The 19,921-nt window shown below is 42.5% G+C and overlaps 1 protein-coding gene across 5 annotated transcripts; it reads left to right on the forward strand.

Moving 5' to 3' along the window:
- Positions 1-17: 17 nt before the first annotated feature.
- On the forward strand, positions 18-19,921 carry AP3M1 (adaptor related protein complex 3 subunit mu 1). Of its 5 annotated transcripts, none has more exons than XM_027649556.1 (9): positions 18-33; positions 8,798-9,073; positions 10,103-10,274; positions 12,573-12,710; positions 14,680-14,765; positions 15,138-15,271; positions 15,951-16,158; positions 17,524-17,668; positions 18,886-19,921. In XM_027649556.1, exons 2-9 carry the CDS (start codon positions 8,801-8,803, stop codon positions 18,984-18,986), a joined length of 1,257 nt encoding a protein of 418 aa, XP_027505357.1. In that variant the 5' UTR covers positions 18-33; positions 8,798-8,800; the 3' UTR covers positions 18,987-19,921. The 5 variants fall into 5 exon arrangements, with proteins under 5 accessions (XP_027505357.1, XP_027505354.1, XP_027505353.1 ...); XM_027649553.1 differs by lacking the exon at positions 18-33 and adding an exon at positions 175-251; XM_027649552.1 differs by lacking the exon at positions 18-33 and adding an exon at positions 1,373-1,390.

Consider the following 19,921-nt stretch of genomic DNA (forward strand, 5'->3'; position numbering starts at 1 on the left):
GCCGTGCCGGCGCCGCGGCAGCGCGCGGCACGGGTGGGTTTAGCGCCGAGGGGACGCCCCCGGCCCCTGCCCGGCGGCGGGGCGAGCGGGGCGGGGCGGCCGCGGCCGCGGGGCCGTAGGGCCCGGGGAGGGGGGTCCGTTCTGAGGCGCTCGGTGCAGGCAGCGCTCCGGCCGCCCGCGCCTCCGCCGGGCCTCGCCGCCATCTTGGCCGCTGCCCCGGGAGCGGGACGGGCCGAGCCGGGCCGGGGGAGGTACGTGGGGAGCGGGGGCCCGGGCCAGGAGGGGGGAGCGGCGGGGCCCGTGCTCACGTGCTCAGGGCAGTGGGACCCCCGCCCGCCGGGAGCCGCCCGGCCCCGGCCGCGCTGGGTGTCCGGAGTCGGGCAAGGGCGGCATCCCCGCCAGCGGCGGTACCGGGAGGATGCCCCGCAAATCCCAGACTTCCCGTTTTACCCGCGTCCATTTCCGTCGTTCGGAATACGTACAAAATCGCTGCCGTGTTTGAACAAAACCCCCCGTTGTTCTGAGCTCTGGCGGGGCTCCGGCGGAGGGTGAGCGGGGCCGAGGGCGGCCGGGGCTCTGTCCGGGGCTCCCCTCGAGTCACAGCCCCGTGCAGGGCGACCTGCACCGCTCACGCTTCCAAGATGAGGAGCGGCGATGAGGGGTGACTGTGCACCGGGAGGTCGTTTACTGTGGTTGCCGGGAGCCGGCGCAGGGCCTGCGGGAGGGGCGGTGCAGGAGCCGCCGTGCGAGGCAGAGCCCGCGGCAGAACCGGGCCGGCAGGGGCAGGGGCTGCGGGAGCGGCGGCCCGGCTCACCTGGGCCCTTCTGCAGCAGCATCGCTGCAGACCTGGTGGTTCTAGTCGTGCTGTACTTGCTTAACTAGCAAGGCGCCATCTGAGTGTAGATCTGCATAATCTGCGGGGAATCAACCCATTATCATCCATCCCTGTGCACTGTACATCGTTTCTGCAATGTTCGGTACCCAGCGGTAGCTGAGTGGAGGTTGTCGCTTCTCTTCTTTTGTTTCAGTTCTAACCTGCTTTGAAGTAGCAATGCTGTTGCCATTTTTTCAGTATGATGAATGGTTCGTCCCCGTTAGATGTTGATCAGACCGTAGGAATGGCTTTCATGGTTCTGTAGCTGTTCTGCACCATTCTGTAGCTATTCTATGAGCAACCAGGCAAAAAATCATACTTGAATAATGAAAATCCGTGTTCCATAGCAGGCAGACTGCACTATGGGAAAGGAAAAAGCTGTTTTGCAAGAAGAGCACAAACAAATTAAATTACTCATGCAAGAGAGAAAATGATAGAAAAATGATAGAAGAAATGTTTTATAAAAGAACTGACTATGCCAACCATAGGAATGATTCTACTGGCAGTTCCCAGCAGGTTTGAATTGTACATAGCTGCTCATTAAAAAAAAAAAAACCAAAAAAAAACCAAAAAAAAAAAACCACCAAAAGAGAATACATATCTGAATGATATTTAACTGTGAATGTCTAGGGTTTAATCTGTGGTGTGTTGGGTGCTAACTCAAAGCCACAAGCAAACCTGGTTTTGACAAAAAAAGCATGGGACAATCAGGTTCTTTCCTATCTGTGTGTAATTACCTAAAAATTCCTTGCAAATGGCAAATTAAACATTAAGACTTCTCCATGCCCTCTTGTGCTTAATTTTGCTGTTCTTATCCAGAAATTAAATTTTTAGCACCAGCTAAGTCCCAGTTACTTTCTCAGATAAAGCTCTCTTTATAAGCAGTTGTCATTAAGAATCTTTAATAGAAACGTTGTCGTGAGGATTCATGAAAGAGAAATTGAAGTCCTTGAGGTAGAGAAGTCTGAACAGCAGGTGACAAGTGGCAGCTGTACTTCATGGCTGTAATAATGGGAAGAAACCAAATTAAACCTTGTTTAAAATGTGAAGTTCCTTCCTCTTATTTCCCTTTAACTTTCCCCCAGCAGCTTCCCATATAGCTTAAAAAAATTAACATATGGAAAATAAATCTTGCTTAAGCTTATTCAACACAGTGCGTGAGAGGCAGCTTTTTGACAGGAGCTTCTTAGAAGATTCTTTCAGACAGTATTCAGGACACTCATTTTATTCATATGGGATGAAAGAATTAAAGAGTGCCCCTTTGCTCTCTTCTCTTGGAAGAGAAGGGAGGTACAAATGGTTATGTGCCTTCTTTGTGCCATCTGCATTTGGGCTGGTTTTGGTGGAGTGCACACACAGGAGTTAAGAGCTGTGTGCCACAGCAGAGTTCTGGTGGTACTCGTTGGCTCTGATCTAATATTTCAGTAGTGCAGGGCTCTTTGGTGCTGGGCTTGTCCTTTCTGGAACCTCGAGTGCCTCTTCAAATAGAGCCTGTGAAAGGGACTAGTATAAAGCTCATAGCACTGCTGCTCCAGCCCATCAGACTTACTGGAGCAGTTGGGAGAGCATGATCTCACAAAGAACTACTGAGTTAAGGGCTTTTTATCCCATGATAGAATCCTACTGTCCTGGCCTTCAGAGTTCTTCGTGGGTTGTTTGCTGGAATATGAGCATAATTATCAGTCTGTTCCTGAAAATACCATTGACAGTAAATATGCAGCAAGATACTCACTTTGCTCGTGTCCATTTGGTCCTCTCTGTCTATCCAGTTCTGCTTTCGGAGAGTGAATTTCTTAAGTGGTTCCTTAGTAGTCCTAAAGCTACTGATTCAGATGTAAGTTGTATTGAAAATGTTCCATCTTTATGTAAAAATATAGTTTTAGCGATGAATTTTTAATTGCTTTGGTGTGGGGGTTTTTTTTCTAAGAAACTTTTGCTTTTCCAGCTTTTACAGTGAAGCTTTCTACTCTTGCAGGTCCCAAAGGGAACTGCAGTTATTCAGGATCTAATATTCTTCGATTATTCAGGATCTAACATTGTTTTGTTGACAAGAGATGGAACTATCTTGCCAGCAGTTAGAAGACTTATACTGGAACTAAATTGAACAGAGGCGCCAGTCAGATGTATTATTGGGAAGCTCATCAGTCAGTAGACGAAATGTTGAACAAATTCTCATGCAGGCTGTAATTGTTACTGCTAGAGGCACAGAGGAAGTTGCAGATTTTGTTATGGATACCAAACACTGATTTAAGACAACTTCAGAGTATTCTCAAAGGACTACTTCCTTTTGAAAACAATTCCAGAAAGTTACTAACAGTGTTTTAAACGAGAGTAAAGATAAATATATACTAAGCATCTGGAAAGCAAAGTGTTTACTCTTTAATAGGGATGATCTTGCTAATAAAATATGCATCTGAGTAGTTGTACAGACACGAGCACTGTGTTGTTGAGTGGATACGGAGTTTTGCTTAACTAACAGAGAGGGACACCAGGCAATTCTTAAGAAAGGTTGCAAAAATGTTTTTACTTTACTCTGCAGATACCTAAGCCATGGGCATCTTATATGTAAAAGGATTGGTGACACTTCATCAGCAGCAGTAAGATACACAAACAATGATGGGAGCCTAACAAAAGCTGTGAAATTACAGAACATTCACATTTTAGTAAACCTGAGAATTCCAGATTTATCAAATTGAATCACAGCTGCTAATGTTGCATCAGGTTGGTCCAGCCAGTTATACAGTTATCTTCAGAGCTGCCACATTGTCTATCCTGAAAATGTCATACAAGTATTTAATAGGACTTCTCTTCATCAGGTTTGCTGGTTTGAGAGCCAGTGAATGGGGCTGGAGAGGTCAGGAACAAAGGTTTTCTAGTTTTGTCACATTTGCGGCACATTTTGAATTTATAAGAAAAAGCTAAAGTACTGACCAGCTGGTTGTGACAAAAATAATGGCTTTAAAATAGAACTAGAACTGCCTATTTTAGCTTAGTTATTTCTCCAGATTACTTTAAGCATTCGATTACTTTCCATTCACTTGTTACTAGAAGTTCATTTCCACAGATACATAACAGAGACTCAGACAGTCCACCCCCACTAATCCTTCCACCCTTCAAAGCAGCAATTCAGGGAACATGGGAGCTGTGGAATACTTTCCCAGTGATGGTCACGTTTTGAGCTGTTTTCAGTAATTGGTACTAGCTCTAAAGGGCATTGCAGAGGTCAGTGATAAATTCCTCACTTCTGGTTTCAGAGCTTTTACTGTAACTCAGCTCAGTGTTATGGAAAAGCAGCTGGTAACAGTATTTCTGCATTAATTACATTTTAGAGTACTTAATTGTAGCTAAGGACAAGCATGTATAATCAGTCTTTTTCCCATGCTCACAGCCTCTCCCTCTTGCCAATGAGCTCCACTTTTGTTTTGTGAGCCTGCTGTGACTTCAGTCCAGATGTTTCTGTGCCAAGAATTTGAAAATCAGTAACATTGCAAATCCAGATTTAGTCAAAAGAAAAGACAGAGATGTAGAAACAGCATATTAAAGGTTCCTTAATTAAAATATTTTTTTTCTTTTGTGAGGACTTCAAGTTCTGGTAGGATGGAAATGACTGAAAAGAATCATGTGGAGTTTCTTGTGTCAGAGCAAGCAAGGATGGGAAGTCTGTGAGAAGAAGCTGCAAAACCTCTCTGGGCTGCTTGTTACGCAGAGCCTGTAAGATGCCTTTCAGTCAGACAGTGTTATGGAAGGCTGTCAGCCTACTGCAGATGGGCTTGATGGGCTTGCTTTGGCCTAAGGATGCAAATAATGATCCATGTACGCCTTCAGTCTGCTCTTAGGTAGGCCTAAAAGCAGAGAGATTGAAGGCATGTCCTTTTGAAACAGTCCTAGAAGCACGCCTTCCATACCTTACACAGAGATGCTGACTCCTCAAAGTGGTGTATGTGTGCACTGCTACATGTAGAAGAATCTCATGATTTATAAATTTTGGTGGCGTGCTTTTGCTACTGTTTTTTTTAAACTTAGGAACTTCATTTTAATACCTTTACCCTCGAAGTGCTGCAGCTGTTAACATCCTCTGCTGTTTAGCCACAAGTAGTGACCTATTGGTGTGAGGAATTTTGCTGTTACTAGATTGATTTCTTATGTTCAGCATTTTTCAGTCTTTTTTTTTTCCCCAAGTTTAATGTTCTGATGAGACAAGAAGGTAGGATACTGGGAAATGAATTCAGGGATCTCTGCATGTCTGAAATGAAATCTGCCACTCAAAAATAGAGTAGAAGGGAAATATTAGTATTTGGAGCACTGTAAGTAATTTTTGTTAACTAATAGTTTACATAAGATATTTTTGTAGTGTTACCAGTTCTAAGATATCCAACGTGATATTCATCTTTAATCAGCTGGTGCCAATTGCTTGACAGTGGGGGATAAATCAAATTTCTTAGTCTTGTGTATAATAAACTGATGTCCCCACTGCTGTAAGAGCTTCCTTATTGTAGGCATCACTGGGAAGTGTGCTGATGGAGCTGCCCCTTGGCTGATGGGACAGGGCTTGTGCCTCTGGGGCTGCCTGCTCTGTGCTTAGGCTGCAAGGAGAGAGCTTCAGTTTAGCAGCAAATTAGTGCACTTCTAAAACTTGTGAAGGAGGAAAGGAGTATGTGAGGGGCTTTGAAGGGAACTCTTACACTAGAAGGAGAATAATTATGTATCATGGGAAATCCTGTAATCCTTATCTTCCTACTAGAAGAGAAGGTAGGCAGCTAGGTGGGATTTTACTGTTCTGTTTCCACAGACAGTACAACGCTGGCACCTGCCAAGCATGGTCCCCTGGATCAGTTTGCTACTGCAGTTCACCACGAGGCCACACAAACACTCATATGAACACAGCTGGTACCTGGGCAGCTTGTGGCCCATGAGGAAATAGGGGCAGTGACCCAACACTAATGCCCTTTTTGGCTACCCACACTCTCTCTTGATTTCATATCAAGCCTAATATCCTAAATGGAACCCAGGGCAAAGAAGGGGCCCTGCCGACACAGCCATTTGGTGCTCCAGGAGCTCGCTGCGACTGTGTTGGTCTGCTGCTCAGCTGTGCTTTTTAAAAGTATATTGTGACAAATGCAACCACTTCTGATCTGTGGATGAATAGAATCTTGTTATCTGTTAACAGCAGGACATCTGCTGGGGCTTAAAAACACTGTCACAGATGCTGATATACTTGGTCAGAAGCTGCCTGGGGTCCAGTGTGGTCCCTCCAGAGCCGGCCATAGATCAGGTCCTCTGGAAATTGAGTTCTACCAGTGCTGCTTGTACTGGAACTCTCCAGCTTTGTGTGCATTTCCTAGGAATTGGGTCTTACGCTTGTTAACAGATATCCTATTGTATCCATATTAAAATGTACAGAGATCTGTTCTAAGCTTTATAGCTGATCACCTTCATACGTTTGGGCTGCCCTGGGGTGGAACAATACTGACATTCAGTGATTGATTATACTTGCCACCGTTGTGTGACTGTCCAGGAGATTTTGGAGGGGTTTAATGTGCAATGCTGGCTAAATTCAGAACATGTTTAGTCGAACTGGATTAAAGTAATTGTGTCAAGGCTCCTTTATAAAAACGCTGTGCTCACAGTATTAAAATTGTCTGGGTTTTTTTACAAACTAAATTAGAGATTAATTTGGTCCAGGAGAGAGACAATAGAAACATGTAATAACACTTTTTAGCTTTGTTTCCTTTCCCACTCTTAAGCAAATTGACAATCACACTTTCTAAAAGAACTTCTCCTTATATACTGTATTGGCTGAGTTGGATTTTTCTGTCCACACTGCCTGTTGGTCTTCTGTGTCTGCCATGAGAGACAGTGTGCTCTTAGCAGGAGGTATCTAAGACCTGGCAAGGCCCCAATGAAGATGAGCACATTGCTGTCATGCATGTGAAGGAGCAGCTGGAGTTTTGAATTTGAAAAGCTGGATCTTGGCTCCCTTCCCACGTCTGCTGACTTAGGTGGAGGGAAAGAGCATATTGGTGACCTTCTTGAGCTGTCCTTCTTCACCATCTTTGGTGAGCTTTGGAAGACATACTTTAGTTTCATCAAAATCTTCAGGGCCAGACCATTTTCATTGTTACAAGTGTGTTGGGAGGTCAGTCGAGTACTCCGGGCAGTTCAGATTCAGACAGAGCAACAAGAGCTCACGCTGGATGAAGAGAAATGCTTATTCCAGTATTTTGGAATGAGACTCGGTCATACAATGTTTGGACTCCTTAAAATCTCTGCAGAACTGGGCCATTTACATTAGATGCTTCCATGCTGTCTTCACATTAGTGTGCCAGAGTCAACATCAGCAAAGGAGCAAATTTTATCTGCATTTTAGGCATGATCCCAGCCAAACATTGTAAGATTAGTAAAAACTACAATGGGTTTTGGTGGATGTGTTTTGCTTCTCTTGGACATGCTGAGTTGATGGTGGTCTTCCTCTATCAAGGTGTGGATGCCCAGTAACTGTTTGGTCTCTTTCCAGTCGTGTTTGAATTCCTCCAAAGACTAAATTTCAATTCAGAATATCTCCCTTGCTATCGTCTGCCCATTTCCACCACCTGCCCTGTGCCAGCCCAGTGGAGCTCTCTGGCAATGTAATAACTTGCATTAAGAAGCTGATCTGACCAGAAACTTCTTTTGATGGACAATTTATGGCTGGACTTTCCTGCACTTTCCTAATGTAGGTAATTGCAGAGCCACAGACCTGCTCAGATCAATACCTGAAAGGCAAAAGGCATGAACAGCCAGTGGCAGGGGCAGCTTCTTCAATTACAGAATGAATTTGTCCATGATATAAGTACCAGATTAACTTCACCTTAGATGCCACTGCTTGGGTTACAGATCAGTTTGTTTTCCAAGCCCGCATTTAAACTTGGAACTTTTTTTTTGTCAGAGGATCATTATGTTGCAGGTCAGCCAGAGCATTGTGTCTGTCTCATGTAAAGGCTAAAGAGATTAACTGAAGTCTGCTAGCATTTGTCTCTTCTGTAGATGTGGAGATAAGTCTGTTCTCTTCATTTGTACCAACAACTCTGGTTCACTTACTGTCTCACTGAAAGTTGAGAAATAAGCTGGGAATTAGTTTTTTTAAAAAGGCAGATAAGCTTCTTGCCCCATGAACAAAATGAAGGATCAGTGGCTGAGGCATGTTATTTGTAAATGTTTAAAGATTTAAGAAAAAATAGTTACATTCCTTATCTGCAGTCCATACTCCTCTTTTTCATAAGTGAGTTTTTAAGTGAAAAATGTTTTATGTAAACATATTTCATGTGTGCCAAGCACGTTTGAAGCAATTTTATTCATTAAATCAGATTTAAACTCCTAGTTCTGTGTACTTTTAATGAATTCTGACCCTTTATCCAAGTGCAGCTTGGCATAGATCATAAGCCTAATCAGCCAGCAAATAAAAACCACTTTTGTAGTTCAGTAGCTGAAAGCTGACAAGCTAAAGAACTGTATCTTTGAGACAGTGCAGTTCTGAGTTATGTGTGTGACTGTCAAAGTCCTCTGCCATAGGAAACTCTGTGTACAAGTTACCCTTACATGTCATGTTTAAGTGAGTGCCAACTCGTGAGAATCAGCTTTTCTTTAAGAAATAGATTGCAAATACCAAACAGGGATGAAAGTGGAAATCAAGGGTGCTTGCTTCTTGCTTACATTGTGATATAAGTTACCGACTTAATCCACTGGGAAATATTTTTTGGTGGAACATTCCTCTAAATAAAGAAAATGCAATTTAAAGAAAAGCAGCAAAGCAGATCTTTTCCCTAAATTCACAGTACATGTTAATAAAAAATAACCATTGCAAGACAGGGAATCTGGGAGAAGGAATAATGTCGATCCGCATATTCTTTTGTTTATTCTAACTTTTTTTGAATGTGTTTTCAACAGAAGATGATCCACAGCCTGTTTCTTATAAACTGTTCTGGTGATATATTCTTGGAGAAGCACTGGAAGAGCGTTGTGAGCCAGTCTGTGTGTGATTATTTCTTTGAAGCTCAGGAGAAAGCAATCGATGTTGAGAATGTGCCTCCTGTCATCTCAACTCCACATCACTACCTCATCAGCATCTATCGGGATAAAATCTTCTTTGTGTCTGTCATACAGACAGAAGTGCCACCACTCTTTGTAATTGAATTTCTGCACCGAGTAGCAGATACTTTCCAGGTCTGTCACCATTAAATAATTTTAAAATCCAGTAACTGAAGGGAGCCTACAGGGAATCTAGAGAGGGACTCTTCTTCAGGAACCGTAGGGATTGGACAAGGAGTAATGGGTATAAACTGAAAGAGGGGAAATTTAGGTTAGATATTAGGAAAAAATTCTTTACTGCGAGGGTGGTAAAATACTGGAACAGATTGCCCAGGGAGGTTATGGTTTAAGGCTGGGTTGGATGAGGCCTTGAGCAACCTGATCTAGTGGGAGGTGTCCCTGCCAATGGCAGGAGGTGTTGAGACTACATAATCTTTAAGGTCCTTTCCAACCCTTAAGATTCTATGATTCTAAAATAATTCCAGGGGATTTTTTGTATAGACTTCTTTTAAAGAAAGATAATAAACCCTCCTGTCAGTGACTTTCCCCTCTGCGATTTCTGAGTCAAGCACAAGTTTATAGATTACAGAGGCAAGAAAGGTATAGTTTGTGTACTCACTTGATTTTATAGTTACCAATGCACAGTCACTAAAACTCAAATCCCACTTTGTAAAAGCTGTGGTTTTTTTCTGTAAGGTTTTGGACTGTTCATGTTATATAGATGGGAAGAAGGAGCATGCAGTCAGGCAGCACACACTCTGTAGGGAGGAAAGAGCTGCAAAGCATGAGTCACTTTGCAACTAATTTCTGTAAATAAAGGACCTCTGTGAAGATTGAGCATTGCCAAAAGATAGTCCTTTCATTTTTTGAGAGTCCTCTAACTGAAGATGTGTTAATGTTCACAAGTGGAAGGACCCTTGGGAAATATATAGTAGTAAATCAGATTGCATTAATTTTGCTGTTCGTGCTATTTCCAGTTAATGATAAATGTAACCTTAACATATGATGCCATCAGACTATAGAAGTAGCTAGTCAGTTTAGCCACTAAGATGCCTTCGTATGTTGGAGGGTTTCTGTGAGGAAAAAAAACAAACAAACTTCCTTTTGCAAAGCATTTTAACAGGAATAAAAATCCTCTCTTTTGTAATCTCTGTATTTGTTTAGGATTACTTCGGCGAATGTTCTGAGACTGCAATTAAGGACAATGTAGTAATTGTGTATGAGCTTCTAGAAGAAATGCTAGACAATGGCTTTCCACTGGCAACAGAATCTAACATACTGAAGGAGCTGATTAAGCCTCCCACAATTTTGCGCTCTGTCGTCAACTCCATCACAGGTAGGAAAATAAATAATTTTCAGCGATGACTGGCTGTTTAAAAAAAAAGCCCCATCATTCCTCATAGCTAAAAAATATTGGTGTGAATCTGTAAGGTGAGGCCACTGTCCTGCCACTTTTCATAAGTAGGAGTTGAATAAAAACAACTCCCTCCATATTTGCAGTTCATGCCTGGCTTCCTTGCTATCCCTGGTGGCACTGTCTGGTCCAGCCACAGCTGCTGAAGTCCCTCAGGAATAGCAGTTCCCAGCACAGTCAGGACATATTGGAGACAGGTGCTCTGGGATTGGTACAGAGCTGCCCCCAAGCCTTTAATAACTGAGGGGCATTGGAGAAGGTTAAGCATTTTGTAAGAAATCATTACAGAAAGGTATATAATGGTTGCCTAATAAATCTTTGATGGCTGGGAACAGATAGCATGAAGGGAAACAAGTAGCCTGTCCTCAGCCTCTGCCCCACCTGCACCACCAATCAGCATATGGATTCATATGGATTCGATTTCGGAGCTGATTTCAGGGTGTTATAAATGGGTCTTTCTTATAGTGATGAAGCCAAATGTCTGTCAGCTGAGCTGGTGGAATCTGCTTGTCTGGCAAGCGGGTGCAAGGGAGGTGAGCCATGAGGTGTCACATGGGGTCAGAGACATGGGAGGTGTTCGCCTGTACATTGTGTTAGAGGAGTAGTTGGGCTGCAGGGCCACACAGGTAGTACTCAGAGGAGCTGGTCTTTTTAGTAAATATGGCTTAGTCTTTGAGTATAAATCTCATCAGTTTTAATTTGTGTTATTTGAGGTTTGGTTAGGGTTTTTTAAAATGTGGATTTGGATGGTGGTATTTACACTTATGAAAAATATGACAGTAATGGACTAGATGGACCACTGTAAGGGGAATTAAGACTCCTGAAGCCAAGGGTTGCAGCATCAAATCCTCTTGTTTTATCTAGAGCCTTATTAGAATTCCCTAGGAGCCTAAAGCACCTGCCCAAGGCAGCCTGCATCTTGTCACTGTCAACAGCTCAGTGGAAACAGCAGCCTGAGAGCTCTCCTACCTACCTGGCCTGGCAGCCCAGCCCTGTGTAGCACTGCTGCACCCTGCAAGGCTGTTGAGGGACAAACATGGCAACTTCTCCCCTACAGAGATGCGTGGGAGTGAGGAAATGGTTGCAACTCCTCCCCCTTGTGTTATAGTACATACAAGGGTGGACTTTAGGAAGGTTGGGTTTTTTTAAGTTTTTCTGTTAGCTCTAAAGAATGAAAACTTTTTGTTTTCTACCTGTTAGGACAGGGCCTGCCCAGCAGGTTGTGTAGAAATGATACCCCTGGCCAGCAGCTTCTCAGTGGAGCTGTCTCACGTGGCAGGACACGCTACCTCGTGCGTTGCGCTAAAGGGCACAAGCAAGCGCGAGCTGTGGCCCTGTCCCAAGACCTACTTCTAGCAGAGGGAGTTGCTTCCACTGTGCTGGGATTCCAGGATCAGTCACCTAAGCCCTAGAAGTGATAAGATTATGGTTTTTTTACTTTTTAAAGCGTCATCAGTTTATAACTAGGTGGCTCAGGAAGCCTTTTCTCATGCTGGGTGGTATTGAGAACCAGGAGCCGAGGGTGTCAGCAAGGTAGGCAGGGGCAGTGGCATCACTGGTAAGGAGCCCAGAAGTTGAGCCAAAGACAAGGTCAAGGACAGGATCAGATGATAACAGGTCATCTGCAGCTCAGTGACTGCCATGAATATCCATCAGAATGGGACAGGTCGAGCCAGAAAGTCAAGTCTATGGGGCAGGGTCTGGATAGATTTGGCACATGGTCAGGTACAGACATTGCTGCAAGGTAGCTCAGGTGGGTACCAAGGGTGAGAACCTCAGCCTAACAGCTCTAAGCAAAGATTGTGGGAGCCCTCCCTAAGGCTTCTTACATGTCTTTCTTCCTAATGACTCTTACCTGTAAATCAGCCCTGAAGTCAGCCAGCTAAAACTCTTAGGAGAAGAGGGAAGAGGGCTTAAGGCCCTCATAAGCAGCTGTCTTGAATTATAGTGATTAAATCCTTCACAGGATCTAGCCCCACTTCTACTCCCACTCAAACCTCCTGCTGACTTGTATTTTCCTGTGCAAAATATGGTCTGAAAGCTGTTAAGCCTGAACACATGGTTGAAGTGCCTTCACATCACCTCACAAATAACATTTTAGCGTTCCACGTTCTATTCTGCAGTTCCTGGGGGCAAACCTCGCTTTGGTTCTTAATTTTGGCAGTTGAAACATTCCTCTTGTAATTAATGACTGATTTTGAGTTCCTTTTCGTTTTTAAGGCAGTAGTAATGTGGGAGACACACTTCCCACCGGCCAGTTGTCCAACATTCCCTGGCGCAGAGCGGGGGTAAAATACACAAACAACGAAGCCTATTTTGATGTCATTGAAGAAATCGATGCAATTATAGACAAATCAGGTAAGATGCCTTGCAAACTAATTTTTGTTTGTTGAATGTGTTTACATCTAGCTGCTGATGTTTAGAGAGAATACAGTCCAATCTTTCTATTTTTCTGCTTGTTTTATATCCATGAATCTGTATCTTAGATAAAAATACACAATTTAAAATTATGTGCTCAAATGTATTTCTTCGGTTCATCTTAAAACATCAATATCCTCTGGACTGCTTCAAGAACACTTACAAGAAATATTCTGTACTTGGATGTTTTCTGTTTTTATATTGATTATCTCGTAACAGATATAAATGGAAAATAAGTAGTTGAAGTTTTAAATGTGATGAGAAAATTATCTCCCATTGTTCCTGCCAACAATGTACTGCAGTCCTTGTAGGCCCTCAAATGAGCAAGACAAAAGCTTTCATTAGCTTTCTTCTGCTGGCAAGATAAACTTGGTGCAAAATAGCTGGACAGTGTTGTTTGCTTTATATATAAACTAGAGCCAGATATTATGAAGCATAACAATACTCCTTTTTTTTCTGTAAATGAAACATATCATCTTCAAATACAAAGGTCTTTCTTCTGAGATTTAACTTTAAGGAGGAACCGGATAACTTGTGTGCCAAGAAGTAGAAAAAATGATGCAAAGAGAAAACTGTAATGCTGTGGGCAGGAGCCTGCTGTTTTGTTCAGTATTGGGGCCATCAGTTAGCAATGTTGAAGACTGCAGGACACCAGTTTGTGGTGGTATGGGGCAGGGAGCAAATCTCTGATTTCTTCATTCAGTGCTGCTGTTGTAGCAGTAGTCAATGTTGTTTTGGTTCCATACACCCCTTAATGCTTTGGCCACCACTGAACTGGATAGTCACAAATAGTTATTGTGCAGCTCTTACTCTCACCATCTTGAAGCTACAAGAAGGTGTCCCTCACAGTCAGAACACACTGATGACTGTGTTACTCTCCCAGCTCATTAGGATTCCCAAGAGTAGCATGAGTCCTTAGTCTGAGAAGGTACAATCAAGACCATGGGGTGTCCTCTGTGTATTCCAAGCCAAATCAGTGTCCACAGAGTGTTTAAATTTCCTACTGAGGATCTGCTGCAGTAGTCATAGCTACTGTTTTCTGCTCTGATCCCTTGGGGACTAGCAATGGAAGAGTCTTTCTTCCTAACCTTAACTGGGACTAAGAAGTAGATAAGGTGGTTTCCCTGAATAGGGATGGTATCTTGTTTCGTAGGGATATGATTAACTGCTTTAACCTGAAACAGGATCCCTTCTTTTCAAACCAAATATAATGCCATTGTTTCTCCTTCCCCTTGACTACATGAGCAGTAGTTTCTATCTGTCTTCTAAAATTACCTTTGCTTGTGAGGCTGATTAATTAGTCCAGAGTCCTGCTTATACCTTTCTGTTCTTACACATTATTTAAGGAAATGAGCATTTCCTGGGTAAGATGCTTCATATTCTTGCTTTGGGTTTTGGGTTTTTGCTATAGATCTATTTACTGTCAAGACAAATATGTAATCCCACTGTTAAACAAGCCTTACTTATGAAAGCCAAGGTTAGCTGGAGCTTTATAGCACAAACTTACTGCTTTTTGACATTGGTTGTTTTGATGTGCTTCAACTTCCCTGCACCACAACACAACTTGCTAGTTTTCTGGAGACCAGGGACAGGGATGAAAGAAAAGAAGATTCAGAGCTCATGTGTTCTGAAATTCTTATTTGCTTATTGCTGGCAATCAGTTCAAGCACATCCAGTGTAACAGCTGGCACAAGTATAATGAGCTGATTTGGGCCAAGCTGTTTGCTCTGGCTCATGTATTTTAGCAGGCTGCCCAGGACACAGGTAACTGGGATGACCTTTCCTAGCTGGGCTTGGCAGGTTCTTGAGTGTTGTGCAAATGTCATCTGTGCCCTCCAGCTGCACTTCACCATGTCCATTAGGCCCTTCATAATAATGTTAAGTCATGTGTCTGTGTTTTCTCCTGCAGGTTCCACAGTCTTTGCAGAAATCCAAGGTGTTATTGATTCATGTATTAAGCTCTCAGGAATGCCAGATCTTTCTCTGTCTTTCATGGTAAATTCAGCCTATATTTGGGAATGTTAATTGCTCAGGATTTATTTTTCATAATAACCAGAGTTCAACAATTTTAAGAGCACAATTGCTACTTCATGTGTTATACATGTGAAAAATAACAAGTTTTGCATTATATTGTAGAAGCTGCATTGCTCAGTAGTCGGAATGGCTTTTGTCTGTACATAAAATACACTCACAGGAGCTGCTGTACCAGGTCAGATCAGAAATCCATCTAGCTCAGTAACGTGTCTCCGATAATGGGTAGGAAAGGTACTTAGAGTCTAAGAAATAGGAATTGTCTAGAGTTCAGTAGCTAGTTCAAACTGCTCATACTTGATGAGATTTCACTTACCATTTTGCCACTACTTCCAGAACCCACGGCTGCTGGATGACGTCAGCTTCCATCCATGTATCCGCTTCAAACGCTGGGAGTCTGAGAGAGTCCTTTCATTTATTCCTCCCGACGGGAATTTCAGATTGATCTCCTACCGTGTCAGTTCACAGAAGTACGTTTCCATTTAGACACACTGGTTCTCCAGATACACCATCTACTGCTTTCCATCTGAGTAACTGCAGATTTCTCCTTGTTAAGGGGGGGATTTGCATTGTTCTAAAATACATGTGCTCAGGTTTTGTCTCATCTGTTGCTCTGTCCCCACTAAAAGAAGGAAACCATTTTTCAGTGAATCGAGGATACTCAGCAATCCTTTTTCAGTGGAATAAATCACACATGGCAGTAATACAGGGCTATTCATTCCTAGTAGTCATTGTTGGTGAGAGATGCTTTGTGGGTAAGTCTCTGTGCACATAGAGGACTCTGACCTTCATGGAGAGAATAAAGCAAAAAAGTCTAAACTGCAGGTATTTGCAAACTAAAGCCTGATTTGACTGGTGGCTCTTCTGAGATTTGGCTCAGTGAGATTACTTTATTTTCTTCCAAATAACTTGTCCTATTCTCTCTTCCTTCATCTGTTTACTTTTTTAAACTTCTTTTCCTGCGACTCTGCTAATAAAATCACTTCAGCAATGATGCTGAAGAGTGAAGCATCACTTTTCACTTTTGAAACAAACCGGTTCTAACTTGAATCCTTGCCAGAAAAACAAGAACTGTTTATGAGAAAGAACTTTTTCTTCTCAAGCAGAGAAGTAACCAGGATGCATTCAGCTACTGTTTTCTCTTTTCAGCTTGGTGGCAATTCCTGTATATGTGAAACACATGATCAGTTTTAAGGAAAATAGTTCTTCGGGAAGATTTGATGTTACTATTGGACCAAAACAGAATATGGGGAAAACAGTAGAAGGAGTTGTCATGACAGTTCACATGCCAAAGGCTGTACTTAATATGAGCCTCACTGCTACACAAGGCAGCTATACTTTTGACCCAGTTACTAAGGTAAGTCTTAAGTTTTTATTTATTTAAAAATCAAAGATGGCATTGGAACAAGTCACCCATGTTGCAGAACACTGGAGCAGTGTTCTTAGCAAAAAAACTTCTGTTCAGCACATATTTATGAATTAAAAATTCATCTTTAAAATTTAATTTTTCAAACTTAGATACACTACAGTTGTGATTTCTGACTTTGTCAATATCCTTTTCCTTCCCTTCCTCCCTTTTCCCCCACTCTTTCACCCCCCTAATACTTTTCCTTAGTGGATGCAGCACTATTTTGTTGGTAGTTTCAGCCATGATATATTTTGCAATCTGTGTTCTTGAAAACATACTTATCTGGAGAAAATGCAGTAGCCTTGAAAATAGGTATCCAGGCAAACAAGGAGCAGGAAATGAGAAAAGAATCTCTTCCAAAAGCTATGCCTGAAGACACACAGTAAGGAAGACAAAATGTCTGAAAAAACATATCTTGGGCTCCTGCTTTCCTGCCTCTGAGTTGGAATTTGAAACCTAAATTTCCTAAAGCTCCTGAAGCCTTTTAGTACCCAGGAGCCATTTTGTTGAAGTGCAGTCTGAGCCAAACCATTCTGCTGCCTCTAAGACCCTGCTCTGAGCTTTCTGCCGCCCTCAGCAATTGATTAGAATTTTAAGTGAAAGCTCTCCAAGTAACATTCTGCTTCAAAAACAATAGACCTTGACCTTTTTAAAAGAATGACACCTAAAAACCCCACTTGAAGTCTGCTTTCCTCTCTGCAGAAATAAATGATACTGTGTTTTTATCAAGAGTTGGGATAACTAGGTGGATTGTTACTGCAAAAGTGTGTAGAAATGAGGAGAACTGAGGTTTTTCTGCATTTATCAGGTTTCAGTTTATACTAAGAGCAAACAAACCACCTCTTGTAGGTGAGTAAAGGACCTATTTGGTTCCACATTTCTCTGAAGTGTAAGAATCCATGGGGAACAAGTGATCCTTAGGAAAGTTACTCTAGCTCAGACACCTCACTTGGCCAAGTGCCTTGCTCCCACTCTCTTCATTCTCTTGTTTAAGTTCCTGTGACTTTTTGCTGGTTACTGTCCTTGCTTCATGGATGCAGCTGATCCAGACTGACATCAGGATCAATCATCATAGCTCAGGGAACACGATGCACTCAGTGCACAGACCCACTGAGGAACAGGGCAAAAAAAAACCTGGGAAAAAAAAGACCCCATACCTGTGGGAGCCCCAACCACACCATCTCACAGCCAGCAGGATAATTCTCAGGGCTACCAGGCTGCTTTCTGTACCCAGCCTGCAAACTAAAAGCTGGATATGACTTTAACCTCAGAGGTTGTTTCCTAGAAAGCTACTGTTCTTTGCTTCCTGACAAGGTGTTAACATGGGACGTGGGCAAAATTACCCCTCAGAAGCTACCAAACCTGAAAGGCATAGTGAACCTGCAGTCTGGAGCACCCAAGCCAGAGGAGAATCCAAGTTTAAACATCCAGTTTAAGATACAACAGCTTGCAATTTCAGGTGAGTGTGGGTGGGTATTACAGGTAGTAGTAGGAAATGAAGTGGAAACTGTCAGTCTTTTATTTGGAGATGTTGATCTGAAGTCTGCTTGGTCCGAAATTATTAAGTCTGGTTTACCCACACTTGACAGTTACCCTTGCTGGATGACTCCCTTGCTGGGAATTGTGAATTCCCAGCTGTTTTGCTCAAGAAAGGCTTGAGAAGTGTACAGAAGAATGGGTTTTTCGTTGTTGATTGGTGCATTAAACATGCCAATGTGTCCTTTTACTGAAGATCGATGGATGATGCTTTAGCATGCTGCCCTTGGCTCATTTTAGTCTTGCACCACACTAAAGCCATTTCTAATGGTCATAAAACTCCATTAATTTTGAAGAATGCCCTTCTTATTCTTTCCTTCTGGAGCTGGTTAGTTTTTCATCTTTAAAACAATCAGCAAGTAAAATCAGAATGAAGCGTATATGGTAAATGCAAAACTAAATGTAAAGCAGACAAGGCCTCAGTCTGCAAACACTTAAATCATGTGAGTTGTCCATGTGTAAAATGGTTCTGCAAGCAAGCTTTGCAGGATCAAGACTTTCGCAGTGTGGAGACACATTTGGAGAGGAGGAGGATGACTGAAGGATAGGTACCAGGCCCTGGTCCTTTTGCTTCCTAGACTACTTTGAGTAAATAACAGTTAGTTCTTGTGTAAGAAGAGAATCCTACAGTTTCCTCTTAAACTAGTTTTAGTCTAGAAAAATACAGCTGATCCAGTGGCTGGACACCAGATACGATGGACCTGTGAGAAAGCAGGGAACAGCCTGAAGCAGTAGGTAGTTAATAGCTACTGGCCTTCCTCAGTTAATAGCAGGGGGATTGCTGTTCTTTTAATTACAAATTGGAGTGAACAGAATTCTGAAAGCTGTCCTTTGCTTCATGTTCATGATTGGAAATGATTGCAGTGTACAAGGAGGAGGATAGACTCAGTTCAGTCGTTCATCTCCTGGAAGGAGGATGTTGGCTCATGGAGGAGAAGGAAGTTGTTGCCCTGCCAGAACAGCTGTGATTAGGTGACAAGAACAGTCTCATCTGCTATTTCAAACCAGATGAACTTGTGAAAGAAAGGAAAATTAGCTTCCTAACCCATCCTAGCGTGCTTCAAGAAAGCTGGACTTTTAAACAGACATGGTTCCTAGCATTCTGCTTTTAACTTTGTACTTTCTTTGGCTTTTTTCCAGGACTGAAAGTGAATCGCCTAGACATGTATGGAGAAAAATACAAGCCTTTTAAAGGTGTCAAATATATTACAAAAGCAGGCAAATTCCAAGTCAGGACATGAGAAGATGATCTAAAAGGAAATTCCCCTTAAAAAACTTGACTGCTTAGTGACTTATGTTGCTATTAATTAGGTGCCAATTAATTAATAGACACTGATTAGTTTGGGATCAAAGCATTTGTGCACAGCAGCTCTTAAAATGAAAGCATAGCTTAGGTTTTCTTAATATGGCTTTAAAATAAGGTACTTTTTTTCTAATACACTTTCACTCTTTTTTTACTGATTTGTTGTGCTGGTGAACAGTTTGATATAGGCAACCCACAAAATGTCACAAACCCTACACTGCCAGTCAGATACCAAAGCCCAGAGGTCAAGCACATTATGAAGGCCAGACAGGCCGCTGGAAAAGTCTGGTGGCATGTTTTGCTGCTGCAGCCACCTGCAAAGAAAGCTCAGTTACTCTCACAGCCAGCTGCAAGCTGGCATTCCACAAAGGAGCCTGTAATCCCTTCAGAAATGGAGAGCAGCAGTGAGAGGGGCAGGGGACCCCAGGGGCCTGGGACATAGCAAATGTCACTCCTGAGAAAGCTTCTGATGAGGTAAAAAATAATTTCTGTGTTGTTTACGAGAAATTGCCTTTCTTAAGAAGCATTTGCCTTAATCAGCTTTCACTTCTGCCCTCTGCAGATGAGCTGATAAAAATAACATCCTGCATTAAATCTGGGAGGTGATTGTTGCTTCGGTAATCCACTTTCTTTCCATTCAATCTCATCATTTCCATAATTTTTTTTAAGAATACAGTTGCAGAGAGTAAGATCTATTTTTTATGTGAAGCCTTTGCTTTGACTTAGATGTTCCACTTGTTTGAAGTGGATGCCACCAGATCTGTGTGGTGTGTACCTTGGAGCGTAGCTTTTTAGACAGCACAATAGAAGTGTCAAGTGTATTTAATGGTTGTGTGCTTTAATGTTGTGAAATAAAGGGAACTCTACTGCAAA

The sequence above is a fragment of the Corapipo altera genome, unplaced genomic scaffold, assembly GCF_003945725.1.
Source record: "Corapipo altera isolate COAL_440 unplaced genomic scaffold, ASM394572v1 53, whole genome shotgun sequence".
Taxonomy (NCBI): Eukaryota; Metazoa; Chordata; class Aves; order Passeriformes; family Pipridae; genus Corapipo; species Corapipo altera.

Excerpts from the sequence above, each read along its gene's own strand:
- AP3M1 (XM_027649556.1), top strand. The coding sequence starts at position 8,801 with ATGATCCACAGCCTGTTTCTTATAAACTGTTCTGGTGATATATTCTTG. Across the intron at positions 15,272-15,950 it reads TACCGTGTCAGTTCACAGAA|CTTGGTGGCAATTCCTGTAT; the intron begins GTACGTTTCCAT and ends TTCTCTTTTCAG. Across the intron at positions 17,669-18,885 it reads ACAACAGCTTGCAATTTCAG|GACTGAAAGTGAATCGCCTA; the intron begins GTGAGTGTGGGT and ends GCTTTTTTCCAG.